Below are 22,797 nucleotides of genomic sequence, written 5' to 3'. Positions count from 1 at the left end.
CTGTGCTGTATTGTTCTATGTTCTATGTTCTATGTTCTATGAAGAAGGTGTTTGGTATGCTTTCCTTTATTGGTCAGAGTATTGAGTACAGGAGTTGGGAGGTCATGTTGCGGCTGTACAGGACATTGGTTAGGCCACTGTTGGAATATTGCGTGCAATTCTTGTCTCCTTCCTATCGGAAAGATGTTGTGAAACTTGAAAGGGTTCAGAAAGATTTACAAGGATGTTGCCAGGGTTGGAGGATTTGAGCTACAGGGAGAGGCTGAACAGGCTGGGGCTGTTTTCCCTGGAGTGTCGGAGGCTGAGGGGTGACCTTATAGAGGTTTACAAAATTATGAGGGGCATGGATATGATAAATAGGCAAAGTCTTTTCCCTGGGGTCGGGGAGTCCAGAACTCGAGGGCATAGGTTAAGGGTGAGAGGGGAAAGATATAAAAAAGACCTAAGGGGCAACGTTTTCACACAGAGGGTGATACGTGTATGGAATGAGCTGCCAGAGGAAGTGGTGGAGGCTGGTACAATTGCAACATTTAAGAGGCATTTGGATGGGTATATGAATAGGAAGGGTTTGTAGGGATATGGGCCGGGTGCTAGCAGGTGGGACTAGATTGGGTTGGGATATCTGGTCGGCATGGACGGGTTGGACCGAAGGGTCTGTTTCCATGCTGTACATCTCTATAACTCTATAATCCTGCACAGTCCCCCTCACTAACATCCGGGGGCTAGTGCCAACACTGGGAGAGCTGTCTCACAGCCTAGCCAAGCAACACAGTCATACTCACGGAATCATAACCACACAGCAATGTCCCAGGCCCCACCATCCCCATCCCTGGATATGTCCTGTCCCACCGGCAGGACAGACCCAGTAGACAGGGCGCCACAGTGGGATACAGTCAGGAGGGAGTTACCCTGGGAGTCCTCAACATTGACTCCGGACCCCAGGAAGTCTCACTGTTTCAGGTTAAACCTGGGCAAGGAAACCTCCTGCTGATCACCACGTGCCATCCTCCCTCAGCTGATGAATCGTTACTCCTCCATGTTGAACAATACTGTGAGGGAGGATGGCATGGTCACATAATATACTCCGGGTGGGGGATTTTAATGTCCAAAACCAAGAGTGTCTTGGCAGCAGTATTACTGATTGAATTGGTCAGGTCCTAAAGGACAGAACTGCTGCACTGGGTCTGCAGCAGGTGGGGAGGGAACCAACAAGAGGGAAAAACATAGTTGACCTCATCCTTACCAATCTGCCGGCTGCAGATGTATCTGTCCATGACAGTATCGGTAAGAGTGACCACCGCACAGTCCATGTGGAGACAAAGTCCCATCTTCACATTGAGATTGCCCTCTATCGTGTTGTGTGGCACTATCACTGTGCTAAATGCGTCAGACATCAAACTGATCTAGAAGCTCAAGGCTGGGCATCCATGAGACACTGTGGGCCATCAACAGCAGAAGGGCTGTACTCCAGCACAATCTGTAACCTCATGGCCCGGCATGTCCCCCACTCAACCATTACCATCAAGCCAGGGGATCGACCCTGGTTCAATGGGGAGTGCAGGGGACATGCCAGGGGTAGCACTATAACATTCCAGCAATAGTATTGAAAGTTTATACTACAGAACTTGCCTCACCCCCTGCCAACATGTTCCATGTAGAGCTACAACACTGGCATCTATCTGACAATGCGGAAAATTAACCAGCACCCATGAAAAGCAAGACAAATCTAACCCGACCAATTCCTGCCCCTTCAGTCTCCTCTCGATGGACGGTGTCAGTAATAGAGTTACCAAGCAGCATCTGCTCAGCAATAACCTGCTCAGTGACCTGCCCAGTTTGGGTTCCCCCAGGGTCACTCAGCTCCTGACCTCATTCCAGCCTTGGGTCAAACATGGACAGAAGAGCTGGATTCCAGAGGGTAGGGGAGAGAGACAGACCCTGCCATCAAGACTGCATTCGACCGGGTGTGGCACAAGTACAGTCACTCACATCCGGTAAGCACGGGTCTCGTTGTTGAGCAGCAAGTACAATGGACACAGAGCTGGACTTGTTGAGAATTGTCCACATTTGATTCTGATTGGTCAAAGCCAAAAAAAGGTCTTTTTCAACAATACTTACGTTCTATGTGACCGAGCAGCGATTAGCATGTGTGCTTTATCAGACACCATTGACGTGGCAATGTCCCTCACACAGCTGCTGCTGTGAAAGAGATAGTTTACATTTAGTTGTCACTCTTGGTGCTGGGTGATTCAGTAAACTTTCAGAAAGCAGCCTGAAGCGGAGGATGATCTGAAATCCCTCACTTCCACAGGGACACAGCAGTAAAGGTTTTTGGGTTCTTCATCCAGGCCTTTGTCCTGCACCAGTGGCAACCCAGTTGGCACCCAGACTAGTTCAGGAAAACCAATTTCACTAAAGCCAATCTGACACATTTCAATATCAGACCAAGATGGGAAAAGCTGCCTCAGTGCCCCGGGTCATTATTCCCTTCCTCTGAGTTACACAGGCACTTTCCCAATTTTGCCTCACCTTCACTTGGCCCAGCCTCTCATTCACTGCTTCTGGTTCCATCCCATTCATGTCACAGTCACAAATTACTGCCTGTGCTGAAATCAGCCAATCCCACAGCCTCTGCAGGAAAAGAACAAAACTGGGTCAAACTAACAAACCATGAGACACAATCTGGGACCAATCAGGGCAGCACGATGACTCAGTGGTTAGCACTGCTGCCTCAGAGTGCCAGGGACCTGGGTTCAATTCCAGCTTTGGGCAATTGTCTGTTTGGAGTTTGCACATTCTCCCTGTGTCTGCGTGGGTTTCCTCCGGGTGCTCTGGTTTCCTCCCACATTCCAAAGATGTGCAGGTCAGGTGAATTGGCCAGGCTGAATTGCCCGTAATATTCAGGGATGTATAGGTTAGATGCATTAGTCAGGGGTAAGTGTAGAGTAATGGGGCTTGGGTTTGGGTGGGATACTTTTCAGAGTGTCAATGGGGCACAGGGCCAATTTTCACACTGTAGGGATTCTATGATTCTATTCTGTGAGGGCATACATATATACAGGCATCGGAAATCCAACAGGAGGCCATTCAGCCCCTCAAGGCTATTCCACCATTCAATAAGATCATGCCTGATCTGACAGTCACCTCAAATCCATGTGATCCTCAGGTGAAAGTATTAAATTGGGAAAAGACTAACGACCACAATTAGACAGGAACTGGGGAATGTCGACTGAAGGCAAATTCACCTCTGACATGTTGGAATCTTGATTAGATTAGATTAGATTAGATTACTTACAGTGTGGAAACAGGCCCTTCGGCCCAACAAGTCCACACCGCCCCGCCGAAGCGTAACCCACCCATACCCCTACATCTACATCTACCCCTTACCTAACACTACGGGCAATTTAGCATGGCCAATTCACCTGACCTGCACATCTTTGGACTGTGGGAGGAAACCGGAGCACCCGGAGGAAACCCACGCAGACACAGGGAGAATGTGCAAACTCCACACAGTCAGTCGCCTGAGGCGGGAATTGAACCCGGGTCTCTGGCGCTGTGAGACAGCAGTGCTAACCACTGAGCCACCGTGCCACCCACCATGATGACAAGAGAAACTGAGAACTTAGTCAAAAAGAGAAAGGAGGGACATGTAAGGTGTCAGAACTGGGAGACAGACAGAGCCCTCAAAGTGTACAAAGAGAACTGGAAAGAACTCAACCAAGGAATTGGGAGGGTGAAAAGGGGCCAGGAAATGTATTTGGCAAATAGGATTAAGGGAAATTCCAAGAGGTTTTTTACATATATAAAGAGCAAAAGGGAAATAGGGAAAAGATCAGTCCAGTCAAGAACCGAGGAGGAATTTATGCGTGGAGTCAGATGGGTGAGGTTCTTAATGAATATTTTGCACCTTGGTATTCACCATTGAGGACCTGGTGGATGGTGAGTCTCAGGAGGGGTATGTTGATATTCTGGGGCATGTCAGTATAGAGAAGGAGGAGGTGGTGTGTGTTTTGAAAAGCATTAAAGTGGACAAATCCTCAGGACCTGATGACAATGATCCCTGACTGCTAAGGTAGGCAGGTGAGGAAAGTGCTGGGGCCTTGTGTGAAATCTTTGTCACCTCTTTAGTAACAGGAGAGATCCTTATCAAAAGCTTTACTGAAGTCCATATAGAAGCATAGAGTCGTAGAGATATATAGCACGGAAACAGACCCTTCAGTCCAACTCACCCATGACGACCAGATATCCCAACTGAATCTTGTCACACCTACTAGCACTCACCCCATAGCCCTCAAAACTCTTCCTATTCATATACCCATCCAGATGCCTTTTAAATGTTGTATTTGTACTAACCTCCACCACTTCCTCTGGCAGCTCATTCCATACACGTACCACCCTCTATGTGAAAAAGTTGCCCCTTAGGTTTCTTTTATATCTTTCCCCTCTCACTTTGTCTATTTATCCTATCCATGCCCCTCATAATTTTGTAAACCTCTATCAGGTCACCCCTTAGCCTCCGACGCTCCAGGGAAAACAGCCCCAGCCTGTTCAGCCTCTCCTTATAGCTCAGATCCTCCAACCCTGGCAGCATTCTTGGAAATCTTTTCTGAACCCTTCCAAGTTTCACAAAATCTTTCCGATAGGAAGGAGACCAGAATTGCACACAATATCCACCACATCAACGCTTTACCCTCATCCACCTGATTTGTCACCTTCTCAGAGAGCTCAATAAGGTTTGTGAGACACGACCTACTCTTCATGAAATCGTGTTGACTATCCCTAATGAACTTATTCCTTTCTAGATGATTATAAATCCTATCTCTTATAATCCTTTTCCAACACTTTACCCACAACCGAAGTAAGGCTCACTGATGTATAATTTCCAGGGTTGTCTCTACTCCCCTTCTTGAACAAGGGAACCACATTTGCTATCCTCCAGTCTTTTGGCACTATTCTTGTCGATAATGATGACATAAAGATCAAAACCAAAGGCTCTGCAATTTCCTTCCTGGCTTCCCAGAGAATCCAAGGATAAATCCCAACTGGTCCAGGGGACTTACCTGTTTTTTACACTTTCCAGAATTGCTAACACTTCCTCCTTGTGAACCTCAATCCCATCTAGTTTAGTAGCCTGTATCTCAGTATTCTCCCCAACAACATTGTCTTTTTCCAGTGTGAATACTGACAAAAAGTATTCATTTAGCACCTCTCCTATCTCTTCGGAGTCCACAACAACTTTCCACTATTGTCCTTAACTAGCCCTAATCTTATCTGGGTCAATCTTTTATTCCTGACATACCTGTAGAAAGCTAGAGGGTTTACCTTGATCCTATCTGCCAACAACTTCTCATGTCTCCTTCTGGCTCTTCTGAGCTCTCTCTTTAGGTCTTTCCTGGCTAACTTGTAACTCTCAAGCGCTCTAACCGAGCCTTCACATCTCATCCTAACATAAGCTGCCTTCTTCCACTTGACAACAGATTTAACTTCTTTAGTAAAGCATGGCTCCTGCGCTCAACCCCTCCCTTCCTGCCTGACAGGTACATACTTATCAAGGACCCACAGTAGCTGTTCCTTGAACAAGCTCCACATTTCAGTTGTGCCCACTCCCTGCAGTTTCCTTCCCCATTCTATGCATTCTAAATCTTGCCTAATCGCATTGTAATTGCCTTTCACCCAGCTATAACTCTTGCTCTGCAATATATACCTATCCCTTTCCATCACTAAAGTAAACATAATCAAATTGTGGTTACTATCACCAAAGTGCCCACCTACCTCCAAACCTAACACCTGGCTGGGTTCCTTATCCAGTACCAAATCCAATGTGGCCTCACCTCTTGTTGGCCTGTCTACATACTGTGTCAGGGAACTCTTCTGCTCATGTTGGACAAAATCTGACCCATCTAAAGTACTTGAACTATAATATTTTCAGTCAATATTTGGAAAGTTAAAAGTCCCCCATAACAACTCCCCTGTCACTCTCACTCCTTTCTGGAATCAGCTTTGCAATCCTTTCCTCTACGTCTCTGGAACTTTTCAGGCTTTTTTGTTATCGGCAGCATTGCTATGTACAGGGAAGATCGTGTCTCACAAACATGATCTGAGTTTTTTGAGGGTGTGACATGAATGATTGATGAGGGAAGGGCAGTGGATGTTGTCCTCATGGAAGGCTCAAACAAAAGGTGAAGTCACTTGGGATCCATGAAGAATTGGTAAGATGGATACAGCATTGGCTTAGTCATAGACAACAGAGAGTAGTGGTGGAAGGGTGTGTTTCTGACTGGGGATCTCTGACCAGTGGTTTCACAGGGATCTGTGCTATGACCCCGTTCTTTACAATATATCAATGATTTGGAAGAGAAGGTTTTATGTCGAGAGTGGTAGGACTCTGGAAAGTGCTGTCAGAGATGGTGGTGGAGGCAGGTATGATCGAGGCATTTTGGAAGCATCTTGACAGATGTATGAATAGGCAGGAACTAGAGGGATATGGACCGTGTGGAGGCATAAGGTTTTGAGTTTGGGAAGGTGTCATGTGTTGGTGCAGTCTTGGTAGGCCGAAGGGCCTGTTCCTGTGCTGTATTGTTCTTTTTTTTCCTTTATTCTTCTTTATATAAAACACTGGTTAGGCTACAGCTGGAGTACTGTGTGTAATTCTGGTCCCCACACTACCAGAAGGATGTGAGAGCACACAAGGGGATGCATAGAAGATTCACCAGGATGTTCCCTGGGCCGGAGGTTCTGAGCCATAAAGGAATAATTGGAGAGGCCGAGGATGTTTCATTGGAACAGTGAAGGTTGAGAGAGGATCTGATGGAGATGTACAAGATTGTGAGGGGTATTAATACCATGGATAGGATATCACTTCTGTCATCGGTAGAGAAGGCAATAATCAGGGGGCAAAGGTTCCAGGTAAGAGGTATAAGATTAAGGAGAGAGTTCAAGAGGGATTTTTCACTCTAAGGATGGACTGAGTCTAGAAATCACCCTGAAAGGGTGGTGAAGTCAGAAATCGGGGATGTAATTTTAAGGTGATTAGAGGAAGGTTTAGGGGAGATGTCAGAGGTAGGTTCTTTACACAGAGAGTGGTGGGTGTGTGGAATGCACTGCCAGCGGTGGAAGTACAGTCAGAGACATGAGGGACATTTAAGCGACTCTTGGATAGGCCCATGATGATAGTACAATGAGGGGTATGTCAGTTAGTCTGATCTTAGAGTAGGATAAAATGTCGGCACCACACTGAGGGCTGAAGGGCCTGTACTGCGCTGTACTGTTTTATGTATGTTCTAAGGGTTCCCTTACCTTAGCTCCCTTATCAAGCCTGCCTCATTGCACAACACTAAATCCAGAATTGCCTGTTCCCTAGTGAGCTGAAAATGTGTTGCTGGAAAAGCGCAGCAGGTCAGGCAGCATCCAAAGAACAGGAGAATCGATGTTTCGGGCATCAGCCCTTCTTCAGGAATCATGTTCCCTCGTGGGCTCCACCACAAGCTGCTCCAAAAAGCCATCCTGTAGACATTCACAAATTCCTTTTCTTGAGAACCACAACCAACCTGATTTTTCCAGTCCACCTGCACATTGAAATCCCCCGTGATTGCTGTAACTTTGCCTTTCTTAAAAATCTTTTCTATCTCCTGGTGTATCTTACACCCAGCTCCTAACTACTGCTGGGAAGCCTGTACCTAACTTCAACTATGTTTTTTCACCTTTACAGTTCCTCAATCCTACTCACACGGATTCGACACCACCTGACCCTACTTTGTTTCTCAATATTGATTTAATTTAATTTCTTACTAATAAGGCAATCCCCTCCCCCTCTGCCCACTTGCCTGTCTTTTCGATAGGATGGATATCTGTGAATATTCAGCTCCCAATCCTGATCCCCTTGCAGTCCCTTGCATCTCCGTGATGCCCACCATGTCATTCCTGCCAATTTCAATCTGCACCACATGCTCATTTACCTTATTCCTGAAACTGTGTGCATTCCGATAGAACACCGATATAGTTTAAAGCCTTGTCCACAGCCCTAGTTATGTGATTCGTTCGGACTCTGATCCCAGCACCGTTCAGGTGAAGATCATCCAATCGGAACAGCTCTCTCTTTCCCCAGAACTGGTGCCAATGTCCCATGAATTCAAACCCATTTCTCCCACACCAATCTATGAGCTATCCAGAGATTATTACCTTTTGGTTCTGTTTTTTTATTTATCTCCTAGCTGTTCACACTCCCTTAGCAGAACCTCTGCCCTAATTTTACATGGACCATGATTACTGGATCTTTCCCCTCCCACTCCAAGTTCCTCCGCAGCTTAGATGGGAAATCCTGAACCAGAATACCAGGCAGGCAACACAGCCTTCGGCACTCTCAGTCCTGGTCACAGCCAACAGTGTCTATGCCTCTAACTCACTACCCCCAATTACACCAACATTTCCCTTCTCTCCCCAGACTTGAATGGCTCCTGCATCACGGTGCTGAGGTCAGTTGGCTCATCCTCCCTGCAGTCCCCATTCCCGTCCACACAGGGAGCAAAACTGTCAACCCTGTTGACAAGGACAGGGTTCCTCCTGGATCCCTCTACCTGCCTCACTCACAGCCACACCCTCCTGTCCTTGACCACTGGCCACATTCGAGTTGATAAGTTGAAGGGGTGTGACTGTCTCATGAAACACAGCTTCCAGGTAACTCTCCCCCGTCCCTGATGTGTCTCAATGTGAAGCTCAGACTCCAGCTCATCGACTCTGAGCTGGAGTTCTTCCAGCAACATTTCCTACAGGCATGGTGACTGGGTACCACAATGGGGTCCACCAGCTCCTCCCGCTCATGCAGAAATAACACATCACCTCACCCTCCATTTAATTCGTTTTGAAATTTGGTTTTCTTAATTTTTAACTTGTCATATCTCTGCTTATGCAATTTGTAACCAATAAATAGGTTGTAAACAATAAATTAACAAGATTCAATTTCACACAAATTCAAACTTAGTGGACCGTTTGTTAGCCAATCAAATCACAGCCTTCCTGCGGTGTCAGTTTTTAGGTTCCCCCTCAGAATCAGAATCTCTTACTTTCCCAGCCTGCTCTACCCTCACTCCCGCACAGGTCCAGTCCTGAACTACTGGTCTCCTTAAATAAGGAAGGATGTAAATATGTGTGGGGCAGTTCAGAGAAGGTTTATCAGATTAATCCCTGGAATCAGGCTGGTCTTGTATCTGTTGAAGGTTAGGAAATTAAGAGGCAACTTAATTAGGAAACTCTGAGGAGTCTTGACCAGGTGGATGACGAGGGGATGCTTCCTCCTGTGGGAGAACCTAAAACTAAGCGTCACTGTTTAAATCTCAGGGTTCACCTGGCTAAAACAGATGAGGTAAAAACATTTTTCTCAGAAGGTCATGAGTTTTTGGAACTCTGCAAATAAAGTTATGGAAGCAGAGTCCTTGAATATTTTGAAGGCCGAGGTAGAGAGATTCTTGTTAAACAAGGGGGTGAAAGGTTATCAGGAGTAGGCGGCAATGTGGATTTGAGTAACCAATCAGAGAAGCCTTGATTTTATTGAAAGATGGAGTAGACATGAGAGGAAAGGATAGCAAAGATGATTCTCGATAGAAGTGAAAGAGTTGTCATGGGGGGCTTCAACTTTCCAAATATTGACTGGGATCACTACAGTACGAGTACTATAGATGGGTCAGTTTTTGTCCAGTGTGTGCAGGAGGGCTTCCTGACACAGTATGTAGACAGGCCGACAAGGGGCGTAGCACTTTAGACTTAGTAACGAGCCTGGTCAGGTGTTAGATTTGGAAGTAAGTGAGCACTTTGGTGATAGCGATCACAATTCTGTTATGTTTACTTTAGTGATAGAAAGGGATAGGTGTATACCACTGGGAAAGAGTTATAGCTGGGGAAAGGCAATTACAATGCAATTAGGCAAGATTTAGGAAGCATAGGATGGGGAAGGAAACTGCAGGGGATGGGCACATTAGAAATGTGGAGCTTATTCAAGGAAAAGCTCCTGTATGTCCTCGATAAGTATATACCTGTCAGGCAGGGGGGAAGATGTAGAGCGTGGGAACTGTGGTTTACGAAGGAAGTGGAATCTCTGGTCAAGAGGAGGAAGAAGGCTTATGTTAGGTTGAGATGTGAAGGGTCAGTTAGGGCACTTGAGGATTACAAGGTAGCCAGGAAAGACCTAAAGACCGCTCAGAAGAGCCAGGAGGAGACATGAGATTTTGTTGGTGGATAGTATCAGGGTAAACCCTAAGGCTTTCTATAGATATTTAAGGAATAAAAGAATGACAAGAGTAAGATTAGGGCCAATCAAGGATAGTAGTGGGAAGTTGTGTGTGGAGTCAGAGAAGATAGGGGAAGCACTAAATGAATATTTTTTGATAGTATTCACTCTAGAAAACGACAATGTTATCAAGGAGAATACTGAGATACAGGCTATTAGACTCAGTGGGATTGAGGTTCACAAGGAAGAGATATCCGGACTTGTTGAACCTGCCTATCTCCTTTTCCACCTATCCACTCCACCCTCTCCTCCTTGACCTATCACCTTCATCTCCTCCCCCACTCACCCATTGTACTCTATGCTACTCTCTCCCCACCCCCACCCTCCTCTAGCTTATCTCTCCACGCTTCAGGCTCACTGCCTTTATTCCTGATGAAGGGCTTTTGCTCGAAACGTCGATTTCGCTGCTCGTTGGATGCTGCCTGAACTGCTGTGCTCTTCCAGCACCACTAATCCAGTATTTGCTTTCCAGCATCTGCAGTCATTGTTTTTACCTCATTGATTTTAACCCTACTGCGAATCCTCTTGCAAGGATGCCTGCCTTGAAGAAGTTTTCCTCCTCTCTCTACAAGAATCTCAGGGAGTTCCTCTCCCACTGCAACTCCCAGGTCATTTCCTCTGCTCTGAAGCTCTTCAACCATGTCATGAAACAAACTTGCTACCACAGCCACATTCGCTTCCTCAGTGCCTGCCTCCGTAACCAACTCATCCCACACGGACTCCAGACCACCTTTAAACCAGCAGAGTTCGGACCTGAACAGGACAAACAGTACAGACTACAGATTCAAAAACACCAGCAACAGTTCTCCTTCAAGATCCTCCGCTCCACGCTTGCAGCAATGTGCCGGCACCTAACCTCTCTCCAGTCAGCCCTGCCTCAGCTGAGGGCCACACTCTCTCAGAATTGCAAAGGACCCACTCTGTACTACATCCTCAGGAGAATTCATACTCTCAACAAACAGCATTTCAATTCCATCTCAAACATCAAAAACTGTAAGTACAACAAACTTTTATCCACCCACCTCCATGACCAGCGCTCCTCAAACATTCCAGAAGATTCCCCTGGCCTCGGAAACGCCATTAGCCATGCGGCTGACGCAGCTACCACCCCCATGCTGAGTGATGATGTCACTTCCGCCCCCATCATGGCCACTCCCACAGCCACTTCCGGCCCTCACATCATCGCTGATGCCACACGCTCAGTGACTCCCGCCCCCCCTACTGCCATGATCATCACCACTTCCGCCCCCACCAGCGCCACTCACCTGCATTCTGCTGACACGCCCCCCAACAGACCCCACTGTCACTATCCCCACCCCCCAGAACCCCAAGGGGAACACTACCCCTGCTCATGCCTCCACCCCCATTCCCCCCACCATCACACCCACTCCAGGTACTGGCTCCGACCCCACTCCCAGCTCCACACCCACACCAGATCCCATGTCCCGGCCCTGCCGAGTTTTCACCATCCCCCCAGACCTCCCCCTCACTGAGGACGAACGATCAGTCCTCAGCAAAGGACTCACCTTCATCCCCCTCCGTCCACGCATCAATGAATTTAATACACGACGTGACATCGAACAATTCTTCCGTCACCTCCGCCTCCGAGCTTACTTTCACAATCAGGATTCCCGCCCACCTTCCGAGGACCCCTTCGCCCACCTCCAACACACTGCATCCACCTGGACACCCCGCGCTGGCCTATTACCTGCCCTCGACCTCTTCATTTCCAACTGCCGCCGGGACATTAACCGCCTCAACCTGTCGTCCCCACTCCAACCTCTCACCCTCACAACGTGCAGCCCTCCAATCCCTCTACTCCAATCCCAACCTCACCATTAAGCCAGCGGATAAAGGGGGCGCAGTGGTAGTCTGGTGCACTGACCTCTACACCGCTGAAGCCAAACGCTAACTCGAGGACACCTCTTCCTACTGCCCCCTCGACCATGACCCCACCCCCCATCTCCAAACCATCATCTCCCAGACCATACAGAACCTCATCACCTCAGGAGATCTCCCACCCACAGCTTCCAACCTCATAGTCCGGGAACCCCGCACTGCCCGGTTCTACCTCCTTCCCAAGATCCACAAGCCTAACCACCCTGGCCGACCCATTGTCTCAGCATGCTCCTGCCCCACTGAACTCATCTCTACCTACCTCGACACTGTCCTATCCCCCCTACTCCAGGAACTCCCCACATATGTTTGAGAACACCACCCACGCCCTCCACCTCCTCCAAGACTTCCGTTTCCCCGGCCCCCAATGCGCCTCATCTTCACCATGGATATCCAATCCCTCTACACCTCCATCCGCCAGGACCAGGGCCTCCAAGCCCTCCGTTTTTTTCCTCTCCAGACGTCCCCAACAGTACCCTTCCACTGACACTCTCATTCGTTTGGCCGAACTGGTCCTCACCCTTAACAATTTCTCCTTCGAATCCTCCCACTTCCTCCAGATGAAAGGGGTAGCCATGGGCACACGTATGGGCCCCAGCTATGCCTGTCTCTTTGTTGGCTACGTAGAACAGTTGATCTTCCGTAATTACACCGGCACCACTCCCCACCTCTTCCTCTGCTACATTGATGACTGCATTGGTGCCACCTCGTGCTCCCGCGAGGAGGTTGAGCAATTCATCAACTTCACCAACACATTCCACCCTGACCTTAAATTTACCTGGACCATCTCTGACACCTCCCTCCCCTTCCTGGACCTCTCCATCTCCATTCGTGACGACCGACTTGACACTGACATTTTTTACAAACCCACCGACTCCCACAGCTACCTGGATTACACCTCTTCCCACCCTATCTCTTGCAAAAATGCCATCCTGTATTCCCAATTTCTCCGCCTCCGCTGGATCTGCTCCCAGGAGGACCAGTTCCACCACAGAACACACCAGATGGCCTCCTTCTTTAGAGACCGCAATTTCCCTTCCCACGTGGTTAAAGATGCCCTCCAACGCATCTCGTCCACATCCTGCACCTCTGCCCTCAAACCCCACCCCTCCAACCGTAACAAGGACAGAATGCCCCTGGTGCTCACCTTCCACCCTACCAACCTTCGCATCAACCAAATCATCCGCCGACATTTCCGCCACCTCCAAACAGACCCCACCACCAGGGATATATTTCCCTCCCCACCCTTCTCCGCCTTCCGCAAAGACCGTTCCCTCCGCGACTACCTGGTCAGGTCCACACCCCCCTACGACCCACCCTCCCATCCTGGCACTTTCCCCTGCCACCGCAGGAATTGTAAAACCTGTGCCCACACCTCCTCCCTCACCTCTATCCAAGGCCCGAAAGGAGCCTTCCACATCCATCAAGTTTCACCTGCACATCCACTAATATCATTTATTGTATCCGTTGCTCCCGATGTGGTCTCCTCTACATTGGGGAGACTGGGCGCCTCCTAGCAGAGCGCTTTAGGGAACATCTCCGGGACACCCGCACCAATCAACCAAACCGCCCCGTGGCCCAACATTTCAACTCCCCCTCCCACTCTGCCGAGGACATGGAGGTCCTGGGCCTCCTTCACCGCCGCTCCCTCACCACCAGACGCCTGGAGGAAGAATGCCTCATCTTCCGCCTCGGAACACTTCAACCCCAGGGCATCAATGTGGACTTCAACAGCTTCCTCATTTCCCCTTTCCCCCACCTCATCCTAGTTTCAAACTTCCAGCTCCGTACTGTCTCCTTGACTTGTCCGGACTTGTCCTACCTGCCTATCTCCTTTTCCACCTATCCACTCCACCCTCTCCTCCTTGACCTATCACCTTCATCTCCTCCCCCACTCACCCATTGTACTCTATGCTACTCTCTCCCCACCCCCACCCTCCTCTAGCTTATCTCTCCATGCTTCAGGCTCACTGCCTTTATTCCTGATGAAGGGCTTTTGCCCGAAACATCGATTTCGCTGCTTGTTGGATGCTGTCTGAACTGCTGTGCTCTTCCAGCACCACTAATCCAGTATTTGCATTCCAGCATCTGCAGTCATTGTTTTTACCGTATTAGAAATCCTGCAGAGTGTGAAAATAGATAAGTCCCCTGGGCCGGATGGGATCTATCCTCGGATCCTCTGGGAAGCCAGGGAGGAGGTTGCCGAGCCTTTGGCATTGATCTTTAAATCGTCATTGTCTACAGGAATAGTGCAAGAAGACTGGAACATAGCAAATGTGTTCCCCTGTTCAAGAAGGGGAGTAGAGACAACCCTGGTAATCATACAACAGTGAGCCTTACTCCAGCTGTTGTTAAAGTGTTAGAAAAGGTTATAAGAGATAGGATTTATAATCATCTAGAAAAGAATAATTTGACTCGGGATAGTCAGCACGGTTTTGTGAAGGGTAGATCGTGCCTCAAAAACCTTGTTGAGTTCTTTGAGAAGGTGACCAAACAGGTAGATGAGAGTAAACCGGTTGCTGTGGTGTATATGGATTTCAGCAAGGCGTTCAATAAGGTTCCCCACAGTAGGCTATTGTACAAAATGCGGAAGAATGGGATTGTGGTAGACATAGCAATTTGGATCAGTAATTGACTTGCTGAAAGAAGACAGAGGGTGGTGATTGATGGGAAATGTTTATCCTGGAGTCCAGTTCCCAGTGGGGTACCGCAAGGGTCGGTGTTGGGTCTATTGCTGTTCATCATTTTTATAAACGACTTGGATGAGGGCGTAGAAGGGTGGGTTAGTAAATTTGCAGATGACACTATGGTTGATGGAATTGTGGATAGTGATGAAGGATGTTGTAGGTTGCAGAGAGACATAGATAAGCTGCAGAGCTGGGCTGAGGGGTGGAAAATGGAGTTTAATGCGGACAAGTGTGAGGTGATTCACTTTGGTCAGAGTAACCGAAATGCAAAGTACTGGGCTAATGGTAAGATTCTTGGCAGCGTAGAAGAGATCTCGGTGTCCAGGTACATAGATCCTTGAAAGTTACCACCCAGGTTGACAGGGTTGTTAAGAAGGCATACAGTGTTTTAGCCTTTATTAATACAGGGATTGAGTTCCGGAACCATGAGGTTATGCTAGAGCAGTACAAAACTCTGGTGCGGCCACACTTGGAGTATTGTGTACAGTTCTGGTCACCGCATTATAAGAAGGATGTGGAAGCTTTGGAAAGGTTCAGAGGAGATTTACTCGGACGTTGCCTGGTATGGAGGGAAGGCTGAGGGACTTGAGGCTATTTTTGTTGGAGAGAAGGTTGAGAGGTGACTTAATCGAGACATATAAGATAATCAGAGGGTTAGATAGGGTGGACAGGGAGAGCCTTTTTCCAAGTATGGTGATGGCGAGCACGAGGGGGCATAGCTTTAAATTGAGGGGTGATAGATATAGGACAGATGTCAGAGGTATTGTCTTTACTCAGAGAGTAGTAAGGGTATGGAATGCTTTGCCTGCAACGGTAGTAGCTTCGCCAAGTTTAAGTGCATTTAAGTCGTCATTGGACAGGCAAATGGACGTATAAGGAATAGTGTAGGATAGATGGGCTTCAGATTAGTATGACAGGTCGGCAAAACATCGAGGGCCGAAGGGTCTGTACTGCACTGAAATGTTCTATGTTAATACATGTGTATCACATTGTACCCAGCATTACTGAGTATCTTACAATCTGACAACTATTACAGTGCACTCAGCATTCCAACGTAGTCAGCATGGTACTGTTCCCAACTCCTGTAAAGACAGTAACCCACTGCTTTCCTACCTTCATGGCCTCCTCTTGCTGCAATGCCTCATGCAGAGTCTCTTTGACCTGATCATGGGATTCCCTCCAGATCTTATTTACGTTCCTGTACAGGGTGTCTAACTGAGGAGAGGCAGAGAGAGAGGAAATGTAGGCATTAGTAAAGAGCACAATGGTTTCACACACACACACACACACACACACACACAGACAGACACGCACACAGACAGACACACAGACAGACACACAGACAGACACAGACACACAGACAGACAGACAGACAGACACACACAGAGACAGAGAGACAGACACACACACAGACAGACACGCACACAGACAGACAGACAGACACACACACAGACAGACAGACACACACACACACACACACACACACACACACACACACAGACTGAGTGGTTGGGACTCCTCTCAGAATCTAGAGGATCTCCAGTGATCAAAGAAACCAGCGCAACAGTTCGAATGCCATTTCCACTTTCCCTTTTTGACAAGGATTTGACTGAACAAGCATCACACAGCAACAGATAAACCATGACCCACTAAACCACTGCAGCCCAGGCAGCAACCTTGTGACACATCCACTACTGAATAATCAAATAAAAATCAAAAGAACTGGAGATGCTGGAAATCAGAAACAAAACAGAAGCTGCTGGAAAAGCTCAGCAGATCTGGCAGCATTCGTGAAGAGAAGTCAGAGCCAGTGTTTTGAGTCCGGTGACCCTTCCTCAGAGCTGTTAACTCTGATTTCTCTTCAACCCCATATCATTTCCCAGAGCAATCTGCTCTGTCCTGAGTTCTGCAGTCAATATGAAGATGGTTGTCAATGTGCCCCATTAATGTTGTATTGAGTTTTGTCACGTTGAAATGCTGGGATGTCCTTGAGGTACAGGTCACTGCATCAAGGTGTTCTACAAATTTCAAATCACGAGACTGCTACAGAGGACCAATTCCACAGGGAAGTCTCAGACAGCCACTCGGGGCTCAGACAGGGACGGGGGAAGTCTCAGACAGCCACTCGGGGCTCAGACAGGGACGGGGGAAGTCTCAGACAGCCACTAGGGGCTCAGACAGGGACAGGGGAAGTCTCAGACAGCCACAAGGGACTCAGACAGGGACAAGGGAAGTCTCAGACAGCCACAAGGGGCTCAGACAGGAACAGGGGAAGTCTCAGACAGCCACTAGGGGCTCAGACAGGGACGGGGGAAGTCTCAGACAGCCACTAGGGGCTCAGACAGGGACGGGGGAAGTCTCAGACAGCCACAAGGGACTCAGACAGGGACGGGGGAAGTCTCAGACAGCCACTAGGGGCTCAGACAGGGACGAGGGAAGTCTCAGACTGCCACTAGGGGCTCAGACAGGGACAGGGGAAGTCTCAGACAGCCACAAGGGACTCAGACAGGGACGGGGGAAGTCTCAGACAGCCACAAGGGGCTCAGACAGGGACAGGGGAAGTCTCAGACAGCCACAAGGGACTCAGACAGGGACGGGGGAAGTCTCAGACAGCCACTAGGGGCTCAGAGGGTCGAGAGTCTTTAAAACTCCTTGCCACAAAGAATGTTGGGGGCAAAGACCCTGTGTATATTTAAGGCTGAGTCAAACAGATCATTCAGACAATCAAGGGTTACAGGGAAAAAGGGTGCAAGAAATGTCAGATCAGCCATGATTCCATTAAATGGCAGAGCAGGCTTGAGGGGCTGAATGACCTACTCCTGTTCCTAGTTCTTGTGGTCTTGAATATCATTTGGCATAGCATTAGGTAAAAAGGGACAGTAATTTCTGATGGTAATTTCAGGAGAACATCCTTGACAAGTCCAACTGGAATGGAGGCTTTGCTGGAGCTAGTGTTGGGGAATGAGGTGGGTCAGGGAGACACGGGTTTGAGGGGGAGAAATGGGGTAAGACTGATCACTGTACAAAGTTTGGATTAGTAACAGAATAACGGGAAACAAACTGAGCTGTTAAATTAAAAGAGGGTTAAGTGGAATGTGAAGTGGGGGGGGCATCTAGCCAGAATAAAATGGAACCAGAGATGGCAGATCGAACTAAGTAGCTAAGTGTGAGGTGATTCACTTTGGTAAGAGTAACAAAAAGATGGGGTACTGGGCTAATGGTAGGCTACTTGGTAGTGGGGATGAGCAGAGGGATCTTGGTGTCCATGTACGTAGATCTCTGAAAGTTGCCACCCAGGTAAATAGTGCGGTGAAGAAGGGCATATGGCGTACTGGCTTTTATTGGTAGAGGAATTGAGTTCCGGAGTCCTGAGGTCATGTTGCAGTTGTATAAGACTCTGGTGCGGCTGCATCTGGAGTATTGTGTACAGTTTTGGTCGCCATACTATAGGAAGGATGTGGAGGCACTGGAACGGGTGCAGAGGAGGTTTACCAGGATGTTGCCTGGTATGGTAGGAAGATCCTATGAGGAAAGGCTGAGGCACTTGGAGCTGTTCTCATTGGAGAAAAGAAGTTTAGGGGAGATTTGATAGAGGTGTACAAGATGATTAGGGGTTTAGATAGGGTTGACAGTGAGAGCCTTTTTCCGCGTATGGAGTCAGCTGTTACTAGGGGACACAGCTTTAAATTAAGGGGAGGTTGGTATAGGACAGATGTTAGGGGTAGATTCTTTACTCAGCGGGTTGTGAGTTCATGGAATGCCCTGCCAGTAGCAGTGGTGGACTCTCCCTCTTTATGGTCATTCAAGCGGGCATTGGACAAGCATATGGAGGTTATTGGGCTAGTGTAGGTTAGGTAGGCTTCTGTCGGCGCAACATCGAGGGCCAAAGGGCCTGTACTGCGCTGTATTTTTCTATGTTCTATGTTCTATGAACTGTAATGAACAATGGGTGATCTTTGAGGTAGAGATGATTCAGATACTGTTTTAAACGGGTGAACCCTAAGATTTAAACAATGACTCTTAGTTTTAGATTCTCCCACAGGAGGAAGCATCCCCTCCTCATCCACTTGGGTAAGACCCCCCCAGGGTTGTCTAATTAAGTTGCCTCTTAATCTTCTAACCTTCAGCAGATATAAGCCCAGTCTGTTCAAACTTTCCTCATAAGATAACCGCTGATTCCAGGGATTAGTCTGATAAACCTCCCCTGAACTGCTTCCAATGTTTCCTCCCCATTAGTCAATTCACTTGCTCACCTCATCTCGATGTTTCACTACCTCACACGTGTCTTCGCTTCTGATGGAGTCTATCAGTCCCTCTCCAAGGCTCCTCAATGACTTCACATCATTCTGCAGAGTTTCAATCTCCTCACAGACCTCCTGGAATACAGAAACCAAAACCATAGGAACCCAACAACAACAGCAGCTAAGGGCACAGAGCTACAATTCAATGGAGTGAGACAATGTGCTTAAGGTTTCTAATTGGTCAGAGCTAAGAAACAAGGTACCAAGGCTGGACCAGCTGTATTCAATAGGCCATGATCTGGTGGAAAATGTATAGAAGGACAGATTTGCTTGGAACTGGTTGGGATTTATGAGATTTGTGACAGTAGAAGATTGGAAAGACCCAAGTCATGAATGGCCTGTAATTATGTTAAGGGCAGAAAAGGGAGGAACTTCTGAAGCAGGTTTATCAGTATCTCGCATATCCATTGAGGAAAGAAGCATTTTTACCCTGTGGGGAAGGTGACATTATTGAAGCTAGTCATGAGGATCGAAATTGGTGAAGTGCAGAATGCCAACTGGGATGGAGTATTGGGAAGAGTGATCATAGTATCATCAGGTTCGTATTATATTTGGAGAACGAAAAGGAGCAATGAAGGATAAAAATGTTAACTGGAGATGAGTTAACTCCTGCAAATTGTGTAGGGATCTATCCAAGATAAAAAAAAGAAAGAACTTTTGGATTCTGGAAATCAGAAACACAAACAGAAATAGCTGGAAAAACTCAGCAGGTCTGACAGCATCTGTGGAGTGAAAGCAGAGTTCAAGGGTTACTGCGGATTATATCTGTAATAAATGCTGTTGGTTGCGAATCCTATCAGATTGAATGGATCGGTTGGAGAGACAGTTGGTGGCAATAAGGAATTTGCAACAGCAACAGTATGTGATGGATGGCAGATATAGGAAGGGGGGGAAAAGTCTCAGATACAGTCACATGGATGGGTTAACTCCAGGAAGGGTAAGAGAGGTAGGCAGCTAGTGTAGGAGCCTTCTGTGGCAATCCCCATTTCAAACAGGTATGCTGTTTTGGAAAATGTAGGGGGTGATGGATTCTCAGGGGAACGTTGCATGAACAGCCAAGTTTCTGGTATTGAGACTGGTTCTAACGCAATGAGGAGTACGTCGGGTTCCAAGAGATCAATTGTGTTAGGGGACTCTCTAGTCCGAGGTACAGACAGACGTTTCTGTGGCCAGCAGGGAAAAGTCAGAATGGTGTGTTGTTTCCCTGGTGCCAGGATCAAGGATGTCTCAGAGAGGGTGCAGAATGTTCTCACGGGGGAGAGGGGCCAGCAGGAGGTCATTGTCCACATTGGAACCAACAACATAGCAAGGGAAAAGGTTGAGATTCTGAAGGGAGATTACAGAGAGTTAGGCAGGAATTTAAAAAGGAGGTCCTCAAGGGTAGTAATATCTGGATTACTCCCAGTGCTCTGAGCTAGTGAGGGAAGGAATAGGAGGATAGAGCAGATGAATGCATGGCTGAGGAGCTGGTGTATGGGAGAAGGATTCTCATTTTTGGATCATTGGAATCTCTTTTGGGGTAGAAGTGACCTGTACAGGATGGACGGATTATATCTAAATTAGAAGGGGACTAATATACTGGCAGGGAAATTTGCTAGAGCAGCTCGGGAGGATTTAAACTAGTAAGGTGGGGGGGGATGGGACCCAGGGAGATAGTGGGGAAAGAGATCAATCTGAGACTGGTACAGCTGAGAACAGAAGCGAGTCAAACAGTCAGGGCAGGCAGGGACAAGGTAGGACTAATAAATTAAACTGCATTTATTTCAATGCAAGGGGCCGAACAGGGAAGGCAGATGAACTCAGGGCATGGTTAGGAACATGGGACTGGGATATAATAGCAATTACAGAAATATGGCTCAGGGATGGGCAGGACTGGCAGCTGAATGTTCCAGGATACAAATGCTACAGGAAGGATAGAAAGGGAGGCAAGAGAGGAGGGGGAGTGGCATTTTTGATAAGGGATAGCATTACAGCTGTGCTGAGGGAGGATATTCCCAGAAATACATCCAGGGAAGTTATTTGGGTGGAACTGAGAAATAAGAAAGGGATGATCACCTTATTGGGATTGTATTATAGACCCCCCAATAGTCAGAGGGAAATTGAGAAACAAACCCAACGTATCCCTCGTTGCATTAGAGCCAGTCTCAATACCAGAAACTTGGCTGTTCGAGGTACGTTTCCCTGAGAATCCATCACCCCGTACATTTACCAAAACAGCATACCTGTTTGAAATGGGGATATCCACAGAAGACCCCTGCACTAGCTGCCTACTTCTCTTACCTTTCCTGGAGTTAACCCATCTATGTGACTGTATCTGAGACTTTCCCCCTTCCTATAACCGCCATCCATCACATACTGTTGCTGTTGCAAATTTCTGAGCAGCTCTAGCAAATCTCCCTGCCAGTATATTAATCCCCTTCCAGTTTAGCTAGAATAAACAGAGTTGTTATCTCTGGATTGTTACCCGTGCCACGTGATAGTGAGACAAGGATTTGGGAGAGATATCAGCTGAACATGTGGCTGCAAGGATGGTGCAGGAAGGAGGGTTTCAGGTTTTTGGATAATTGGGGCTCATTCTGGGGAAGGTGGGACTTGTACAAACAGGAAGGTCTTCACTTGAACAAGAGGGGTACTAATATCCTGGGTGGGAAATTTGCTGGTGCTATTCGGGTGGGTTTAAACTAGCTCAGCAGGGGAATGGGAACCGGAGGTGTAGCTGCAGTGCACAGGAGGATCAGAGTAGGAAGGACAGGGACAGGATTTCAGGGTCACGGGAATATGCTGACAGACAGCGAAGTGGTTTGAAGTGTGTTTACTTCAACACCAGGAGTATCCGGAATAAGGTAGGTGAGCTTGGAGCATGGATAGGTACCTGGGACTTCGATGTTGTGGCCATTTCGGAGACATAGAGAGAGCAGGGTGAAGTATGGATGTTTCATTAAAAACAGGCAAGGTGGGAAAAGAGGGGGAGGCATGGCCTTGTTAGTCAAGGACAGTATAACAGTGGCTGAGAGAACTTTTGATGACGACTCGTTTACTGAGGTAGTGTGGGCTGAGGTTAGAAACAGGAAAGGAGAGGTCAGACTGCTTGGAGTTTTTTATAGGCCTCTGCAGAGTTCCAGGGAGGTGGAAGAGAGGATTAGAACATTATCCTAGGTAGGAGTGAAAGGAACAGGGTGGTCATTAAGGGGGACTTTATCTTCCCCAACATTGATTGGAAATGTTATAGCTCTAGTATGTCGGATGGATCAGGTTTTGTGCAATGTGTACAAGAGGGTTTCCTGACACAGTATGTCGAAGGGCCGACAAGAGGGGAGGCCACACTGGATCTGGTGCTTGGTAATGAACCAGGCCAGGCGTTTGATTTAGTTGTAAGTGAGCACTTTGGAGAGTGTGACCATAATTCAGTTACATTTAGTTTAGCGATGGAAAGGGATAGGTACATGCCACAGGTCAGGAGTTATTAATGGGGCAAGGGCAATTATAATGTGATTAGGCAAGAATTATGGGTGACACGGTGGCACAGTGGTTAGCACTGCTGTCTCACAGCGCCAGAGACCCGGTTCAATTCCCGCCTCAGGCGACTGACTGTGTGGAGTTTGCACATTCTCCCCGTGTCTGCGTGGGTTTCCTC

General features: G+C 47.8%; 1 protein-coding gene across 13 annotated transcripts in view; it reads right to left on the bottom strand.

Annotated features, from left to right (window-relative positions):
- The window catches only part of macf1b (microtubule actin crosslinking factor 1b), a 228,923-nt gene that overhangs the window by 141,307 nt on the left and 64,819 nt on the right, over positions 1-22,797 (bottom strand). For 12 of the 13 annotated variants that reach the window (XM_072576571.1, XM_072576569.1, XM_072576570.1 and 9 more), the window contains 3 exons: positions 19,116-19,238; positions 15,976-16,077; positions 2,530-2,631 (listed from right to left, as the gene is read on the bottom strand). In XM_072576571.1, coding sequence (XP_072432672.1) covers positions 2,530-2,631; positions 15,976-16,077; positions 19,116-19,238 — 327 coding nt within the window. The remainder of the gene's footprint in view (positions 1-2,529; positions 2,632-15,975; positions 16,078-19,115; positions 19,239-22,797) is intronic. The other variant, XM_072576567.1, reaches the window with a different exon arrangement.

This window comes from Chiloscyllium punctatum, chromosome 8, assembly GCF_047496795.1.
Source record: "Chiloscyllium punctatum isolate Juve2018m chromosome 8, sChiPun1.3, whole genome shotgun sequence".
Lineage (NCBI taxonomy): Eukaryota > Metazoa > Chordata > Chondrichthyes > Orectolobiformes > Hemiscylliidae > Chiloscyllium > Chiloscyllium punctatum.
The sequence above is the reverse complement of the archived record's forward strand: the minus strand, read 5'-3'. Positions and strand labels throughout refer to the sequence as shown.